The 17,765-nt window shown below is 44.5% G+C and overlaps 1 protein-coding gene across 1 annotated transcript in view; it reads right to left on the reverse strand.

Annotated features, from left to right (window-relative positions):
* LOC135515718 (ankyrin repeat and sterile alpha motif domain-containing protein 1B-like) overlaps positions 1-17,765 on the reverse strand; it is a 358,368-nt gene that overhangs the window by 296,329 nt on the left and 44,274 nt on the right. Inside the window, 1 exon segment of the mRNA XM_064939410.1 lies at positions 16-96. Coding sequence (XP_064795482.1) covers positions 16-96 — 81 coding nt within the window.

Here is a 17,765-nt window from a genome sequence, read left to right on the forward strand (position 1 = left end):
CACACACACTCTTACCTGTGTCCGTTCAGTGATGCGTGGTGGAGGGGTGTGTACCCTGAACTGTCTGCACAGTTCACATTCAAGCCTCTCCACATGCTGTGGACACAAGACAGACAGACTGTAAGCCAACACGCACCAAGACACAGTCCTTACAATTGTATGCTTTCCAATTTAACTTGATTTTTGTTTTCCTGTAATTGAAAATCACACTTAAGTCCACAACAGGCTTTCTATGTGTTGAGCACATGATCATGATAGACACTGAAGTACAAAGAGACACAATATAGAAGCCCTTTTCTTTTAGCCTGATCACAGATCTGTTTGTGCCTGAGCCACATCACAATGACCATCGGAGTCAGCAAGACAGTGCAAACAGATCTGGGACCAGTCTATCTTTCTTCTATGAGATGTGGGGCCTCCAAAGGGCTAAGATTGGCATGTAACGGACTCATTTTCCCATGACCTTCGAAGTCTCTTGCTCTCTCAAGTCAACTTCAATTTTCAATTTTAGGGGCTTTATTGACATGGGAAACATGTTTATTTTGACAAAGCAAGTGAAATAGATAACAAACAAAAGTGAATTAAACAATAAAAAATGTACAGCAAACATTACACTCATAAAAGTTGCAAAATAAAAAAAGACATTTCAAATGTCAATGTATATACAGTTGAAGTCGGAAGTTTACATACACTTAGGTTGGAGTCATTAAAACTAGTTTTTCAACCACTCCACAAATTTCTTGTTAACGAACTATAGTTTTGGCAAGTCGGTTAGGACATCTACTTTGTGCATGACACAAGTAATTTTTACAACAATTGTTTACAGACAGATTATTTCACTTATAATTAACTGTATCACAATTCCAGTGGGTCAGAAGTTACCATACACTAAGTTGACTGGGCCTTTAAACAGCTTGGAAAATTCCAGAAAATGTCATGACTTTAGAAGCCTCTGATAGGCTAATTGACATCATATGAGTCAATTGTAGGTGTACCTGTGGATGTATTTAAAGGCCTACCTTCAAACTCAGTGCCTCTCTGCTTGACATCATGGAAAATCAAAAGAAATCAGCCAAGACCTCAGAAAAAAAATTGTAGACCTCCACAAGTCTGGTTCATCCCTGGGGGCAATTTCCAAACGCCTGAAGGTACCACGTTCATCTGTACAAACAATAGTACGCAAGTATAAGCACCATGGGACTACGCAGCCTCCATACTGCTCAGGAAGGAGAGTTTAACGTACTTTGGTGTGAAAAGTGGAAATCAATCCCAGAACAGAATCCCAGAACAACAGCAAAGGACCTTGTGAAGATGCTGGAGGAAACAGGTACAAAAGTATCTATATCCACAGCAAAACGAGTCCTATATCGACATAACCTGAAAGGCCGCTCAGCGAGGAAGAAGCCACTGCTCCAAAACCGCCCTAAAAAAGCCAGACTACGGTTTGCAACTGCACATGGGGACAAAGATCATACTTTTTGGAGAAATGTCCTCTGGTCTGATGAAACAAAAATAGAACTGTTTCCCATAATGACCACCATTATGTTTGGAGGAAACAGGGGAGGCTTACAAGCTGAAAAACACCATCCCACCTTGAAGCACGGGGGTGGCAGCATCATGTTGTGGGGGTGCTTTGCTACAGGAGAAACTGGTGCACTTCACAAACTAGATGGCATCATGAGGGGAAATTATGTGGATATATTGAAGCAACATCTCAAGACATCAGTCAGGAAGTTAAAGCTTGGTCGCAAATGGGTCTTCCAAATGGACAATGACCCCAAGCGTACTTCAAAAGTTGTGACAAAATGGCTTAAGGACAACAAAGTCAAATCTCTGACCTCAATCCCATAGAAAATGTGTGGGCAAAACTGAAAAAGCTTGTGCGAGCAAGGAGGCCTACAAATCTGACTCAGTTACACCAGCTCTGTCAGGAGGAATGGGCCAAAATTCACCCAAATTATTGGGGGAAGCTTTGGAAGGCTACCTGAAACGTTTGACACAAGTTAAACAATTAGAAGGCAATGCTACCAAATACTAATTGAGTGTATGTAAATGTCTGACCCACTGGGAATGTGACGAAATAAATAAAAGCTGAAATAATTCTCTCTACTATTATTCTGACAATTCACATTGTTAAAATAAAGTGGTGATCATAACTGACCTAAAACAGGGATTTTTACTAGGATTAAATGTCAGGAATGGTGAAAAACTGAGTTGAAATGTATTTGGCTAAGGTGTATGTAAACTTCCGACGTCAACTGTATACAGTGTTGCAATGATGTGCAAATAGTTAAAGTAGAGAAGGGAAAATAAATAAACATGGGTTGTATTTACAATGGTGTTTGTTCTTCACTGGTTGCCTTTTATTGTGGCAACAGCTCACAAATGTTGATGATGTGATTGCACACTGTGGTATTTCAGCCAGTAGATATGGGAGTTTATGAAAATTTGATTTGTTTTCAAATTCTTTGTGGATCTGTGTAATCTGAAGGAAATATGTGTCTCTAAAATGGTCGTACATTTGGCAGAAGGTTAGGAAGTGCAGCTTAGTTTCCACCTCATTTTGTGGGCAGTGAGCACATAGTCTTCTCTTGAGAGCCAGGTCTGCCATCGGCGGCCTTTCTCAATAGCAAGGCTATGCTCACTGAGTCTCTACATAGTCAAAGATTTCCTTTAGCTTGGGTCAGTCACAGTGGTCAGGTATTCGACCACTGTGTACTCTCTGTTTAAGGCCAAATAGCCTTCTGGTTTGCTCTGTTTTTTGTAAATTTTTTCCAATGTGTCAAGTAATTATCTTTTTGTTTTCTCATAATTTGGTTGGGTCTAATTGTGTTGCTTTCCTAGGGCTCTGTTTGTGTTTGTGAACAGAGTCCCAGGACCAGCTTGCTTAGTGGACCCGTCTCCAGGTTTATTTCTCTATAGGTGATGGCTTTGTTATGGAAGATTTGTGAATTCGGACTAATTCTGCTCTGCATGCATTTTATGGTGTGTTACGTTAAACACGGAGGATATTTTGCACACCCTAACAAACAGCCTGAATAGTATAGAGGTAGGCCAGTCACCACACCCTAACAAACAGCCTGAATAGTACACAGGAAGGCCAGTCACCACACCCTAACAAACAGCCTGAATAGTATACAGTGAGGCCAGTCACCACACCCTAACAAACAGCCTGAATAGTATAGAGGTAGGCCAGTCACCACACCTAACAAACAGCCTCACCACACCTAACAAACAGCCTGAATAGTATACAGTGAGGCCAGTCACCACACCCTAACAAACAGCCTGAATAGTATACAGGTAGGCCAGTCACCACACCCTAACAAACAGCCTGAATAGTATAGAGGTAGACCAGTCACCACACCCTAACAAACAGCCTGAATAGTATACAGTGAGGCCAGTCACCACACCCTAACAAACAGCCTGAATAGTATAGAGGTAGGCCAGTCACCACACCCTAACAAACAGCCTGAATAGTATACAGGTAGGCCAGTCACCACACCCTAACAAACAGCCTGAATAGTATACAGGTAGGCCAGTCACCACACCCTAACAAACAGCCTGAATAGTATACAGGTAGGCCAGTCACCACACCCTAACAAACAGCCTGAATAGTATACAGGGAGGCCAGTCACCACTTCCTAACAAACAGCCTGAATAGTATACATAGAGGTAGGCCAGTCACCACACCCTAACAAACAGCCTGAATAGTATACAGGTAGGCCAGTCACCACACCCTAACAAACAGCCTGAATAGTATAGAGGTAGGCCAGTCACCACACCCTAACAAACAGCCCTAGGAATAACAAACAGCCTGAATAGTATACAGGTAGGCCAGTCACCACACCCTAACAAACAGCCTGAATAGTATACAGGAGGCCAGTCACCACACCCTAACAAACAGCCTGAATAGTATAGAGGTAGGCCAGTCACCACACCCTAACAAACAGCCTGAATAGAATATACAGGAGGCCAGTCACCACACCCTAACAAACAGCCTGAATAGTATAGAGGTAGGCCAGTCACCACACCCTAACAAACAGCCTGAATAGTATACAGGGAGGCCAGTCACCACACCCTAACAAACAGCCTGAATAGTATACAGGTAGGCCAGTCACCACATTTAACAAACAGCCTGAATAGTATATAGGCCAGTCAAATTCAACATATCATTTTTCACATTCTACATTCTATTTTATGCAATTTCACATTCTACACTCTATTCTATTGCACATTCCACAGCCAATTCTCTAGTCTCCCCCACCCATTGTCTTGCAGTGGGCTCTATTCTCTTCTACTGTGCTTTCACTATGCGCACAAAAAGGCAAGAAGCAGTCCTCAAATTGAATTAGGGCAAAACATTAGATTAGAAATACATGTAAACATTCTTGAAGACTAGACGTCTGCTTATTTGGAGATTAGAGAAATATGCAGACTATGTCCTGTCTACTGCCCTTAGACACAACCTCTCTGTGTTTCCCCTCCGTCACCCCCCCTCCTGAATAGTCTCCGTCACCCACCCTGCTCTCCGTCACCCCCCCCTCTCTCCGTCACCACCCCCCTCTGAATAGTATCACCAGTCACCCTCCCCTTTCCCCGTCACCCCCTAACTCTCCGTCACCCCCCCTCCGTCACCACACTCCCGTCACAGCCCCTATCTCCGTCACCACCCCCAGCCTATCCGTCACAGCCCCCTCTCTCAGTCACCCCCACCTCAAACGCCGTCAGGTAGGCCAGTCACCCCCCTATCTCCGTCAAACCCTGAATAGTCTCTCCGTCACCCCCCTCTCTCCGTCACAGTCCCCCTCTCTCCGTCACCCCCCCTCCTCCGTCACCCCCCCCTCTCTCCGTCACCCCCTGCTCTCCGTCACATCCCCCCTATCTCCGTCACCCCACCTAACAAACGCCGTAGAACAGTCACCCCCTAACAATCTCCGTATACAGGGAGGCCAGTCACCCCCCTCTCCGTCACCCCCCATCTCTCTCCGTCATACAGGGAGGCCCCCTCTCTCCGTCACCCTGAATAGTATCGCCGTCACCCTCCTAACTAACAGCCTGAATAGTATCCAGTCACCCCCCTAACAAACAGCCTGTATAGTATCTCCGTCACCACTCCCTAACCCCTCTCTCCGTCAGTCACCCCCCTAACTAACAGCCTCAGTCACCCCCAGCCTCAGGTAGGCCAGTCACCCCCCCTATCTCCTGAATAGTATCAGGCCCCTCCCCACCTAACTCAGCCCGTCACCACACCCCCCCTGAATAGTATCTCCAGTCACCCCCCTGTATAGTCTCTCCGTCACCACCCTAACAAACCTGAATAGTCTCTAGGCCAGTCACACCCTAACCCCTCAAACTCCAGTCACCCCCCTAACAAACTCCTGAATAGTATCACCCCCACCACTCCTAACAAACAGCCTGAATAGTATCTCCGTCACCCCCCTAACAAACAGCCTCTCCGTCACCCACCCTAACAAACAGCCTGAATAGTATCAGTCACCACCCCTAACAAACAGCCTGAATAGTATAGAGGTAGGCCAGTCACCACCCCTAACAAACAGCCTGAATAGTCTCTCCGTCACCCCCTCTCTCCGTCACCCCCCTAACAAACATCCTGACCCCCTATCTCCGTCAGGCCAGTCCACTCCGTCTAACAAACAGCCGTAGGCCAGTCACCCCCTCTAGGCCAGTCACCACACCCCAAACACCTCTAACAAACAGCCGCCGTCATCCCCCCTCTAGGCCAGTCCATCACCCCCTAACAAACAGCCTCCGTCACCACCCCTAACAAACAGCCTGAATAGTATCAGGTAGGCCAGTCACCCAAACCCTCTCCATCTGTTACAGAAGAAAGCCTGAATAGACTTCTCAAAATATTGGTATGTTGGAGTCAAATAACAAACAGCCTGAATAGTATAAAAAGTTCAGCCTGTGTTATGGATGTTACATAACAAAATGGATAAGCCAGTTAACAAACAGCCTGAATAGGGGAGACTGAACATAACAAACAGAATTCTAAGTTTGTATGTCTTAGGTCAAAACATGGATCGCCATATCTTAGGAAAGTCATTTGGAATGTTTAGGCCAAAAAACAAACAGCCTCAACAGAAGGCATACAGTAGTACATTAGGACTGCATAATAACAAACAGCCTGAATAGTATAGAGGTAGGCCAGTCACCACACCCTAACAAACAGCCTGAATAGTATAGAGGTAGGCCAGTCACCACACCCTAACAAACAGCCTGAATAGTATACAGGTAGGCCAGTCACCACACCCTAACAAACAGCCTGAATAGTATACAGGTAGGCCAGTCACCACACCCTAACAAACAGCCTGAATAGTATACAGGTAGGCCAGTCACCACACCCTAACAAACAGCCTGAATAGTATACAGGTAGGCCAGTCACCACACCCTAACAAACAGCCTGAATAGTATAGAGGTAGGCCAGTCACCACACCCTAACAAACAGCCTGAATAGTATAGAGGTAGGCCAGTCACCACACCCTAACAAACAGCCTGAATAGTATAGAGGTAGGCCAGTCACCACACCCTAACAAACAGCCTGAATAGTATAGAGGTAGGCCAGTCACCACACCCTAACAAACAGCCTGAATAGTATACAGGAGGCCAGTCACCACACCCTAACAAACAGCCTGAATAGTATACAGGTAGGCCAGTCACCACACCCTAACAAACAGCCTGAATAGTATAGAGGTAGGCCAGTCACCACACCCTAACAAACAGCCTGAATAGTATAGAGGTAGGCCAGTCACCACACCCTAACAAACAGCCTGAATAGTATACAGGGAGGCCAGTCACCACACCCTAACAAACAGCCTGAATAGTATAGAGGTAGGCCAGTCACCACACCCTAACAAACAGCCTGAATAGTATAGAGGTAGGCCAGTCACCACACCCTAACAAACAGCCTGAATAGTATACAGGTAGGCCAGTCACCACACCCTAACAAACAGCCTGAATAGTATACAGGGAGGCCAGTCACCACACCCTAACAAACAGCCTGAATAGTATACAGGTAGGCCAGTCACCACACCCTAACAAACAGCCTGAATAGTATACAGGTAGGCCAGTCACCACACCCTAACAAACAGCCTGAATAGTATACAGGTAGGCCAGTCACCACACCCTAACAAACAGCCTGAATAGTATAGAGGTAGGCCAGTCACCACACCCTAACAAACAGCCTGAATAGTATACAGATAGGCCAGTCACCACACCCTAACAAACAGCCTGAATAGTATAGAGGTAGGCCAGTCACCACACCCTAACAAACAGCCTGAATAGTATAGAGGTAGGCCAGTCACCACACCCTAACAAACAGCCTGAATAGTATAGAGGTAGGCCAGTCACCACACCCTAACAAACAGCCTGAATAGTATACAGGTAGGCCAGTCACCACACCCTAACAAACAGCCTGAATAGTATACAGGTAGGCCAGTCACCACACCCTAACAAACAGCCTGAATAGTATACAGGTAGGCCAGTCACCACACCCTAACAAACAGCCTGAATAGTATACAGGTAGGCCAGTCACCACACCCTAACAAACAGCCTGAATAGTATACAGGTAGGCCAGTCACCACACCCTAACAAACAGCCTGAATAGTATACAGGAGGCCAGTCACCACACCCTAACAAACAGCCTGAATAGTATACAGGAGGCCAGTCACCACACCCTAACAAACAGCCTGAATAGTATACAGGTAGGCCAGTCACCACACCCTAACAAACAGCCTGAATAGTATACAGGTAGGCCAGTCACCACACCCTAACAAACAGCCTGAATAGTATACAGGTAGGCCAGTCACCACACCCTAACAAACAGCCTGAATAGTATACAGGAAGGCCAGTCACCACACCCTAACAAACAGCCTGAATAGTATAGAGGTAGGCCAGTCACCACACCCTAACAAACAGCCTGAATGGTATAGAGGTAGGCCAGTCACCACACCCTAACAAACAGCCTGAATAGTATAGAGGTAGGCCAGTCACCACACCCTAACAAACAGCCTGAATAGTATACAGGTAGGCCAGTCACCACACCCTAACAAACAGCCTGAATGGTATAGAGGTAGGCCAGTCACCACACCCGAACATTCACTTGTTTTCATTTGAAATAGATCCAAATAAATCATTACCAGTTGAATGTACAGACCAATAAAATATTGTTTTGTATTAAAACTTTTCTGAAATATTGTACCACAATATGCAAATACAACAATATGCATGTGCCTATACTGACAATCTACTTTTCTGGACTCTGGATGAAGCTGGTTGGTAACGCTGTGCCGGTCATGGCATTTGGGATAAAACATCGTTTTTTTATATTCAAAAAACGACTTATTTTATTCATCCATAACCGTCATTTACATGGTTATACGATAATTTTGCCAGCCCTAAAAGTTGGTATATTTTGGGGGGCTTTCATAACACTCTTTTCATCTTTCTACCTGAAAAACAGTACTACCAAGTATCAGAAACACATTTCAGCAGATCTTTTCCAAGATCATCTGAACCAGAACAAACCATAGCCAAGATATCAACAACTGCTTCCGTAAAAATCTGATGAACACATCAGAACAAGCACACAAAACTCCAACATACAGACCTTCAGGATAATTATTCATGTGGTTTCATTTGCAAATGACTAACTTTATTTGGGCATGATTAGGTTGACTTTCCCACGGAATCGCCCTATAGCCTCTAATTACGTGACAGGAAATCAAAGTGGACATGAAAATGCAAGGGACTGGTGAGGAGATCGAAGGAGTGGAAGAAGGAAGATTTTCCTCATTTCCTGCTTGTGTGTTATTGGTTGTTGGTAGCAGCTGTGGGAAGGTAACAGCACTGGAGGAACACACTAATTAACCTGACCGAGGTGGTGGACAGACACCCACACACACCAACACACACAATGTCAATATTTTCACACATTCTCAAACACTTAAATTTATAAATATACACACACACACACACACACACACACACACACACACACACACACACACACACACACACACACACACACACACACACGGAAAACCCCTTTCTACAGCCCAGATTTAATTCACCATCCCCAGACACATACAATCTCCCAGCAGCTCCAGGGCAGTAAATGCTGCTTGAGACAAAGTAATGCCATTACCAGACGTGTGTGAGAGATGGGGGTGAAGTCAGCCACACTCATTAGTGTGTGGGTGTAAAGGTTTTGAATGTGCACGCATTTAACAAGAAGTCTTTAAAAACACACACACACAAAGAGACAAAACAGTACATTCAAACGTTGATTCACATATCATGTATACAGCATTTATACCGTGTTCTAGCAAATAAAAACACTTCACCAAATGAACAGGCAATATTCCAAGCCACAGCTCCTTACTACTTGTCAGACATAGTGAATGTATACTGAATACTGGTTGTTGGGGAAGGACTGGCGTGGGAGGTCCGTGGCTGTCTTTGGAACATGTTATTGGATTCCTTATGTCTTACTCAATGGTAAGGAGAAGGTCAGTACCAAATCGGATTTTAGGTACTATATTTATTGAATATTTTGTGAATCTTGTAAATCCAATAGGGCCAGTTTGGGTGCAATCAAATTAGCTTTATTTCTCAGAGATCAAATGAAATTTCAACAAAATAATGTTGCAGGAATGCTAATCTTATCTGTTTCTAACAACAGAAAGGATTTCAGAACAATCTGAGATGGTGGGTGTCAGAGCCTGCTGACATGGAACGACTCTACAGGAAGTTATTCATTAGGAGATCAAACTGCCCTCTGATCCACTTCACTCACTCACCCACACACACAGTGACTGGCAGGAGCAACTGACCCCTTTCTTGCATTCCGACTCGACAATAATGAAAACCAGACACGGCCAATCGATAGCCGCAGTACAAGCCCCACCCCCCCGGGATTCAGGAAGTCTATTGATGGGCTTTGATCATTGACCATCTTGTCATCCTGCCGGTCAGTTTGTCAGTGGGAGAGGGACACGGGATGTGACGGGGTTGCATCGTGAATGACACCCTATTCCATATACACTGAGTACATAAAACATGAAGAACTATTTCCATGAATGGGGTCTGGTAGCAGGTGCCAGGCGCACCGGCTTGAGTGTGTCAAGAACTGCAACGCTGCTGGGTTTTTACTCTTAACAGATTCACATGTGCATCAAGAATGGTCCACCACCCAAAGGACATCCAGCCAACTTAACACAACTGTGGGAAGCATTGGAGTCAACATGGACCAGCATCCCTGTGGAACGCTTTCCACACCTTGTAGAGTCCATGCCTGGATGAGCTGAGGCTGTTCTGAGGACAAAAGGGGATGGTGCAACTCAATATTAGGCAGGTTTTCTTAATGTTTTGTATACTGCACTACTTTTGACCAGGGCCCATAAGGTAAAAGTAGTGCACTGCATAGGGACTAGGGTGCCAATTAGGATGCAAACGGGTAGTGATGTGGCATTTCTGTCTTCCTTAATAAATGTGGGACAATGCCTTGAGGCTTTAGCAGTTAAATGCCCTGAGTGGCTACGCTAATGAGTTGGAATTACTCAACACAGAGAATTCATGAAATGATCATCTCAATTTGTCTGAAAGGGACTTTGTTACTATAGGAGATGAATTGTCTGACAGAGTGAAATGCCATCTGTTCGTCCTAGTCGGACAATACCTGCTGCGTCTTGGTCGTCAAACCGCAAATAAACACCAATTCGAAGCTACGGCACGCACGCACACGCACGCACACACACGCGCGCACACACACACACACACACACACACACACACACACACACACACACACACACACACACACACACACGACAGCAACCTACAGGTGTGTTTGACCTATTACTCCTCTCATAGATATTCTCCTGAACAGTGTTAAATGAATAATTAAAGTATATTTTAACACCATCTTGGAGTACATATGGTACCACTCTACAGAGTGTAAAAAGTACTCTGATAATAGTGTTACATTGTGATAGTTAATGTAACACTCTATAGTGCAGAAATTAACACTGCATTACACTTGCCGCTGTTACTCAAATTTAACACTATGGGGTAATTAACACTCACAGTGTTCTTTCTATTCAACACTTATGCTGATCTAGAGTTAACTCCGATTAGTGTTAAACCAAAACACTGTTACAGGCAGTCATTTTGGTTGTTGTTATAAAGGGCAATTCCACTTTTCAACCTCATTTTCATTATCTCCAGCACAATATCAGTGTCTACATACTGTATGTGAAAATGGCACAATTCTACATTCTGTACAGTACTTCAAATCAAATTTGATTGGTCACATACACATGTTTAGCAGATGTTAATGCAAGTGTAGCGAAATGCTTGTGCACTAACAAGTATCTAACAATTCCCCAACAACTACCTAATACACACAAATCTAAAGGGGTGAATGAGAATATGTACATATAAGTATATGGATGAGCGATGGCCGAGCGGCATAAGCAAGGTGCAATAGATGGTATAAAATACAGTACATACATGTGATATGAGTAATGTAAGATATGTAAACATTATTAAAGTGGCGTTATTTAAAGTGGCATTGTTTAAAGTGACTAGTGATCCATTTATTAAAACGTGTCCAGTGATTAGGTCTCAATGTAGGCAGCATCTTCTCTGAGGTAGTGATCGCTGTCTGATGGCCTTGAGATTGAAAAACAGCTCTCTCGGTCACAGCTTTGATGCACATGTACTGACCTCACCTTCTGGATGATAGTTGTGTGAACAAGCAGTGGCTTGGTGTTGGTTGTTGTCCTTGAGGATCTTTTTGGCCTTCCTGTGACATTGAGTGCTGTAGGTGATGCGTTGTGCAGACCACACCACCCTCTGGAGAGCCTTGCGGTTGAAGACGGTGCCTGTGATACAGTCCGACAGGATGCTCTCGATTGTGCATCTATAAAAGTTTGTCAGGGTTTTGGGTGACAAGACAAATTTCTTCAGCCTCCTGAGGCTGTGTGGGTGGACCATTTCAGTTTGTCTGTGATGTGTACACCCAGGAACTTAAAACTGTCCACCTTCTCCACTGCTGTCCCTTCGTTGTGGATACAGGGGTGTCCTCTCTGCTGTTCCCTGAAGTCCACAATCATCTCTTTTGAGTGAGAGGTTGTTTTCCTGACACCACACTCCGAGTACCCTCACCTCCTCCCTGTAGGCTGTCTCGTCGTTGTTGGTGATCAAGCCCACTACTGTTGTGTCGTCTGCAAACTTGATGATTGAGTTGGAGGCGTGCGTGGCCACGCAGTCGTGGGTGAACAGGTAGTACAGGAGAAGGATGAGCACACACCTTTGTGGGGCCCAAGTGTTGAGGGTTAGCGAAGATGTTGTTTCCGACCTTCACCACCTGACGGTGGCCCATCAGAAAGTCCAGGACTCAGTTGCACAGGGCAGGGTTGAGACCCAGGGCCTCCAGCTTGATGAACTTGGAGGGCACTATGGTGTTGAATGCTGAACTGTAGTCAATGAACAGCATTCTTACATAGGTATTATTTTTGTTCAGATGAGATAGGGCAGTATGCAATGTTATGGCGATTACGTCATCGGTGGACCTGTTGGGGCGGTATGCAAACTGAAGTGGGTCTAGGGTGGCCGGTAAGTTGACGGTGATATGATCCTTGGAGAGGAGAGGAGGGGGCGCAGTCATTGTTGCGAGCCGTGACGGTGGCACTGTATTATCCGCAAAGCGTGACGTCGGTGTCTGTGACGTGGCTGTTCTTGTTTTTGCAGTGATTTCCTGTAGACTCTGCCACATAAGTCTCATGTATGAGCCGTTGAATTGCGACTCCACCTTGTCTCTGTACCGGCATTTCCCTTGTTTGATTGCCTTGCGGAGGGAATAACTACACTGTTTATATTCAGCCATATTCCCAGACCTCTTTCCATGGTTAAATGCGGTGGATTGCGTTTTCAGTTTTGGGGCGAATGCCACCATCCCTCCACGGTTTCTGGTTGGGGTAGCTTTTAATAGTCACAGTGGGTACAACATCTTTAATGCACTTCTTTATAAAATGCACTCACCGAGTCAGTGTATAGGTCAATGTACTTTTCTGAGACTGACTGGAACATATTACAGTCCGAGTGATCAAAACAAACTTGAAGCGTGGCTTCCAATTTGTCAGACCAGCATTGAATGGTTCTAGTCACTGGTACATCCTGTGTGAGCTTCGGCATATAAGACAGAATGAGCAAGATGGCATTGTGGTCGAATTTGCCGAAGGGAGGGCGGGGGAAGGCTTTGTATGCATCGCGGAAGTTAGAGTAGTAGTGGTTGAGAGTATTAGCCCTTCATGTCGTGCAATCAATATGCTGATAGAATTTAGGTAGCCTTGTTCTCAAATTTGCTTTGTTAAAATCCCCAGCTACAATAAATGCAGCCTCTGGATATACAGTTTCCAGTGAAGTTCCTTGAGGGCCCACCCTCTCTTGGTAGGTAAAATGGCCAGCATTTGATTGCAAGGAATTCTAGGTCGGGTGAGCAGATGGACTTTTGTTCCTGTATGTTGTTATGATTACACCATGAGTCGTTAATCATAAAGCACACCCCCACCCACACTCTTCCTCTTCCCAGAGAGGTGATTATCTTTGTCGGCGCGATGCATGGAGAACCCTGGTGGCTGAATCGATACCGACAACATATCTCGAGAGAGCCATGTTTCCGTAAAACAGAGAATGTTAGATCTCTGATGTCTCTCTGGAAGGCAACCCTTGCTCGAATTTCATCTACCTTGTTGTCAAGAGACTGGACATTGGTGAGTAGTATACTCGGGAGCGGTGAGCGATGTCCACGTCTATGGAGCCTAACCAGAAGGCTGCTCCGTCTGCCCCCAGTGCGGTGCCGTTGTTTTGGGTCGGCTACTGGGATTAGATCCATTGTCCTAGGTGGTGTTCCGAGCAAGCGTTTCGCTGCACTCGCATTAACATCTGCTAACCATGTGTACGTGGCCAAGAAAATCTGATTTGAACAGAGGCTCCACTACGGGAAAGTCGTATTCCTGGTCGTAATGTTGGTAAGTTGACGTTGCTCTTATATCCAATAGTTCTTCCCGGGTGTATGTAATAAGACTTAAGATTTCCTGGGGTAACAATGTAAGAAGTAGCACATAAAAATAAAAAAAATACTGCGTAGCTCCCTAAGAACTTTCCTTCTTTACTGTACCGTACTATACTCTATTTTTCTTTACTGTACAGTACTCTACTGCGCTGTACTGTCCAATCTTGTGAACCCAACTGTGGTTTGTGACTATGATTTCCCATTGTAGCCAATTCAATTGCAGAAACTGTGTTACTGATTCCTCTGACATTCTGTTACCGATTTGTTAACTGAATTGAGTTCTAATCACTTAATAAATAATAAACAAAATTAATACCAAGAAAAACACTAACTAATTGATAGGTCCACCTTTACTCGTTACTTCTGTGAACATTAATTATCCTCCCTCCTCACGAGAGAGAGAAATTAGAAAATATCTTCAAGATATGTGGGTTGTTGTTTACGGAATTTCAAGGCATAAAAATGTTTCCAAATCTAAAAATAAGTATTGATATTAGATATTTTCTGGTAGATGTTTTCTAAGACACCTTTTCCATCTGTTTGACCAAAATCAAAGCCTTTACTTCTTCCTTCTTCCTAATTTAACTCCTGAATCAACACTGGAAATGCTACACTGAAAAATCAACACTGGCCAATTGCTACACTCTAGTATCAAGTGAGAGCGAGAGCAAGAGAGCGAGAGAGAGAGAGAGAGTAAGAGAGAGAGAGAGAGAGAGAGAGAGAGAGCGAGAGAGAGAGAGCGAGAGAGAGAGAGCGAGAGAGAGAGAGAGAGCGAGAGAGAGCGAGAGAGAGAGCAAGAGAGAGAGAGCGAGAGAGAGAGAGAGAGAGAGAGAGAGCGCGAGAGAGAGAGCGAGAGAGAGCAAGAGAGCGAGAGAGAGCGAGAGAGAGAGAGCAAGAGAGAGAGAGAGCGAGAGCGCGAGAGAGAGCGAGAGAGAGCGAGAGAGAGAGCGCGAGAGAGAGCGCGAGAGAGAGCGCGAGAGAGAGCGAGAGAGAGAGAGCGAGCGAGATTCTGCACAGATTCTGTCAGGCCTGGGCCCTGTAAATCTCAGTAAGACAAAAGTAATGGTGTTCCAAAAAAGGTCCAGCTGCCAGGACCACAAATACAAATTCCATCTAGACATCGTTGCCCTGGACGACACAAAAAAACTATACATACCTCGGGCTAAACATCAGCACAACAGGTAACTTCCACAAAGCTGTGACCTATCTGAGGACAAGGCAAGAAGGGCCTTCTATGCCACCAAAAGAAACATAACATTCAACATACCAATTGGGATCTGGCTAAAAAAATACTTCAATCAGTTATAGAACCCATTGCCCTTTATGGTCATGAGGTCTGGGGTCCGCTCACAAACCAAGAATTCACAAAATGGGACAAACACCAAATTGAGACTCCGCATGCAACGTAAAACACCAAATAATGTATACATAGCAGAATCAGGCCGATACCCGCTAATGATTAAAATCCAGAAAAGAGCCGTTAAATTCTACAACCACTTAAAAGGAAGTGATTACCAAACCTTTCAAAACAAAGCCATCACCAGTCCCCTAAGCAAGCTGGTCCTTGGGCTCTGTTCACAAACACAAACAGATCCAACCAAATCATGAGAATACAAAAAGATAATTACTTGACACATTGGAAAGAATTAACCAAAAAATTGAGCAAACTAGAATGTTATTTGGCCAGAAATAGAGAGTACACAGTGACAGAAAACCTAACCACTGTCACCGACTCAAACTATGTGCAAAGCCTTGCTATTGAGAAGCCACCATAGCCGGTCTTCTCTTGAGAGCCAGGTCTGTCTATGTGCACACTGCCCACAAATTGAGGTGGAAACTGAGCTGCACTTCCTAACCCCCTGCCAAATTTATGACCATATTAGAGATATATTTCACTCAGATTACACAGATCCACAAATAATTCAAAAACAAACCCAGTTTGATAAACTCCCATATCTATTGGGTGAAATACCAGTGTACCATCGCAGCAGCAAGATTTGTGACCTGTTGGCACAAGAAAAGGGCAACCAGTGAAGAACAAACAACATTGTAAATACAACCCATATTTAGGTTTATTTATTTTACCTTTTGTACTTTAACTATTTGCACATCGTTACAACACTGTACATAGACATAATGACAGTTGAAATGTCTCTATTCCTTTGAAATCTTTGTGACTAACGTGTACTATTCATTTTATATTGTTTATTTAACTTTTTCTAATTATCTAGCGAACTTACTTTGACAATGTAATCATGTTTCCCATGCCAATAAAGCCCTTTGAACTTAATTTAATTGGGGGGGGGGGGGGTCTCTGAGCACAGTATGCCAGTGAGACACAGGGCTGTTCTGTTCCACTCTATTCTGTTGTAGTACGTTTTACAGTTTTTGTGTTTCTGCTTATCTAATCGATAACGCTTTAGCTAGCTTTCATGTCGCACGATGATGACATCAGTGTGTGTGTCCTTTGTGTTTTCAGTCCCTCCAGCTACTGACCCATATTTTTCACATGCATGAAAGCGAGTGCATGCACGCACGCACACTTTGCCAAAATCAGACAAGTCGAAGGTTCATTTTCCATGCCTTCCCAATCTGTCTCCTCTCAGCCTAAGAGAAACTTTTCAGCTGTCATCGCTCGACTCCCAGTTTATGGTGTTTTTAATATGAAACGCACCCAGTTGCCCTTTCTAGGATTAGATTCTTTTTACAGGCGTGAACCAGAACTGCTATGATGCATGGTGATCCAGCTAGGACCCCTGGCTCTACTAGGCTACTATTGTTTAAAACAACATCCAAGAGACTTTCAAAGTACCTCTCATCTGACATTAAGACATAAAGAAGAGCATTTGTATAGTAGAGCTATTCTCTCTGTAAACCAGTGTTACTCAATCCTAGATGACCCACAGGGTGTGCAGGCTTTTGTTCCAGACCAGTTGTAAAACACCTGATTTAACTAAACAAGGGCTTGAAGAGTAATTTACTTCTGATGGGAAGGACAGAGAGAGATGGAGGGGGACCACTGCTCTTTTTATCTTAAGTCAAACAGAGGGAAAAGGAAGGTGAGACTTTGTTGATTTGTCCTGCAGCCATTTCAATTAGTTGAAGCTCTCAGTCAGTCAGCCAGCCAGCCAGCCAGCCAGCCAGCCAGCCAGCCTGTCTGTCTGTTTATCCAGTTGAAAAGCAGCTCTGCTGTGGCACAAAGTGCATGCTGCTCTCTCATGGTGTGTGTGGGTGGAACAAGGCCAGTAGCAGGAATACATGGCTATATTTGGTGTGTGTTAGACCTTGGTTTACTCAACAAGACCTCTCTCCTTTTCATTCGCTCTTTTTTTCCAGACGATGACATCCTGCCATCTCTGTTAACATGGAAGGTTACCGCTCTGGGTGGGAGCAGATGAAATAGAATAGAATTTACATAAACACACTGACACGCACTCCATTACAAAAAAACGATCAAGAAAAGTAACTTCTCAATGGCTACAATTGTACACACATTGCAACCAGTCTGCAATGGAAGTGTCTTGGGACAGATCAACCGCAGTGTGTGTGTGTGTGTGTGTGTGTGTGTGTGTGTGTGTGTGTGTGTGTGTGTGTGTGAGAGAGAGAGATGGGAATGTTAACGTTATTGCGGTGGACAGCTGTGTCTCGTCGTGGTCCATGAATCTTCC

The sequence above is a fragment of the Oncorhynchus masou genome, chromosome 27 (genome assembly GCF_036934945.1).
Source record: "Oncorhynchus masou masou isolate Uvic2021 chromosome 27, UVic_Omas_1.1, whole genome shotgun sequence".
NCBI classification, from domain to species: domain Eukaryota; kingdom Metazoa; phylum Chordata; class Actinopteri; order Salmoniformes; family Salmonidae; genus Oncorhynchus; species Oncorhynchus masou.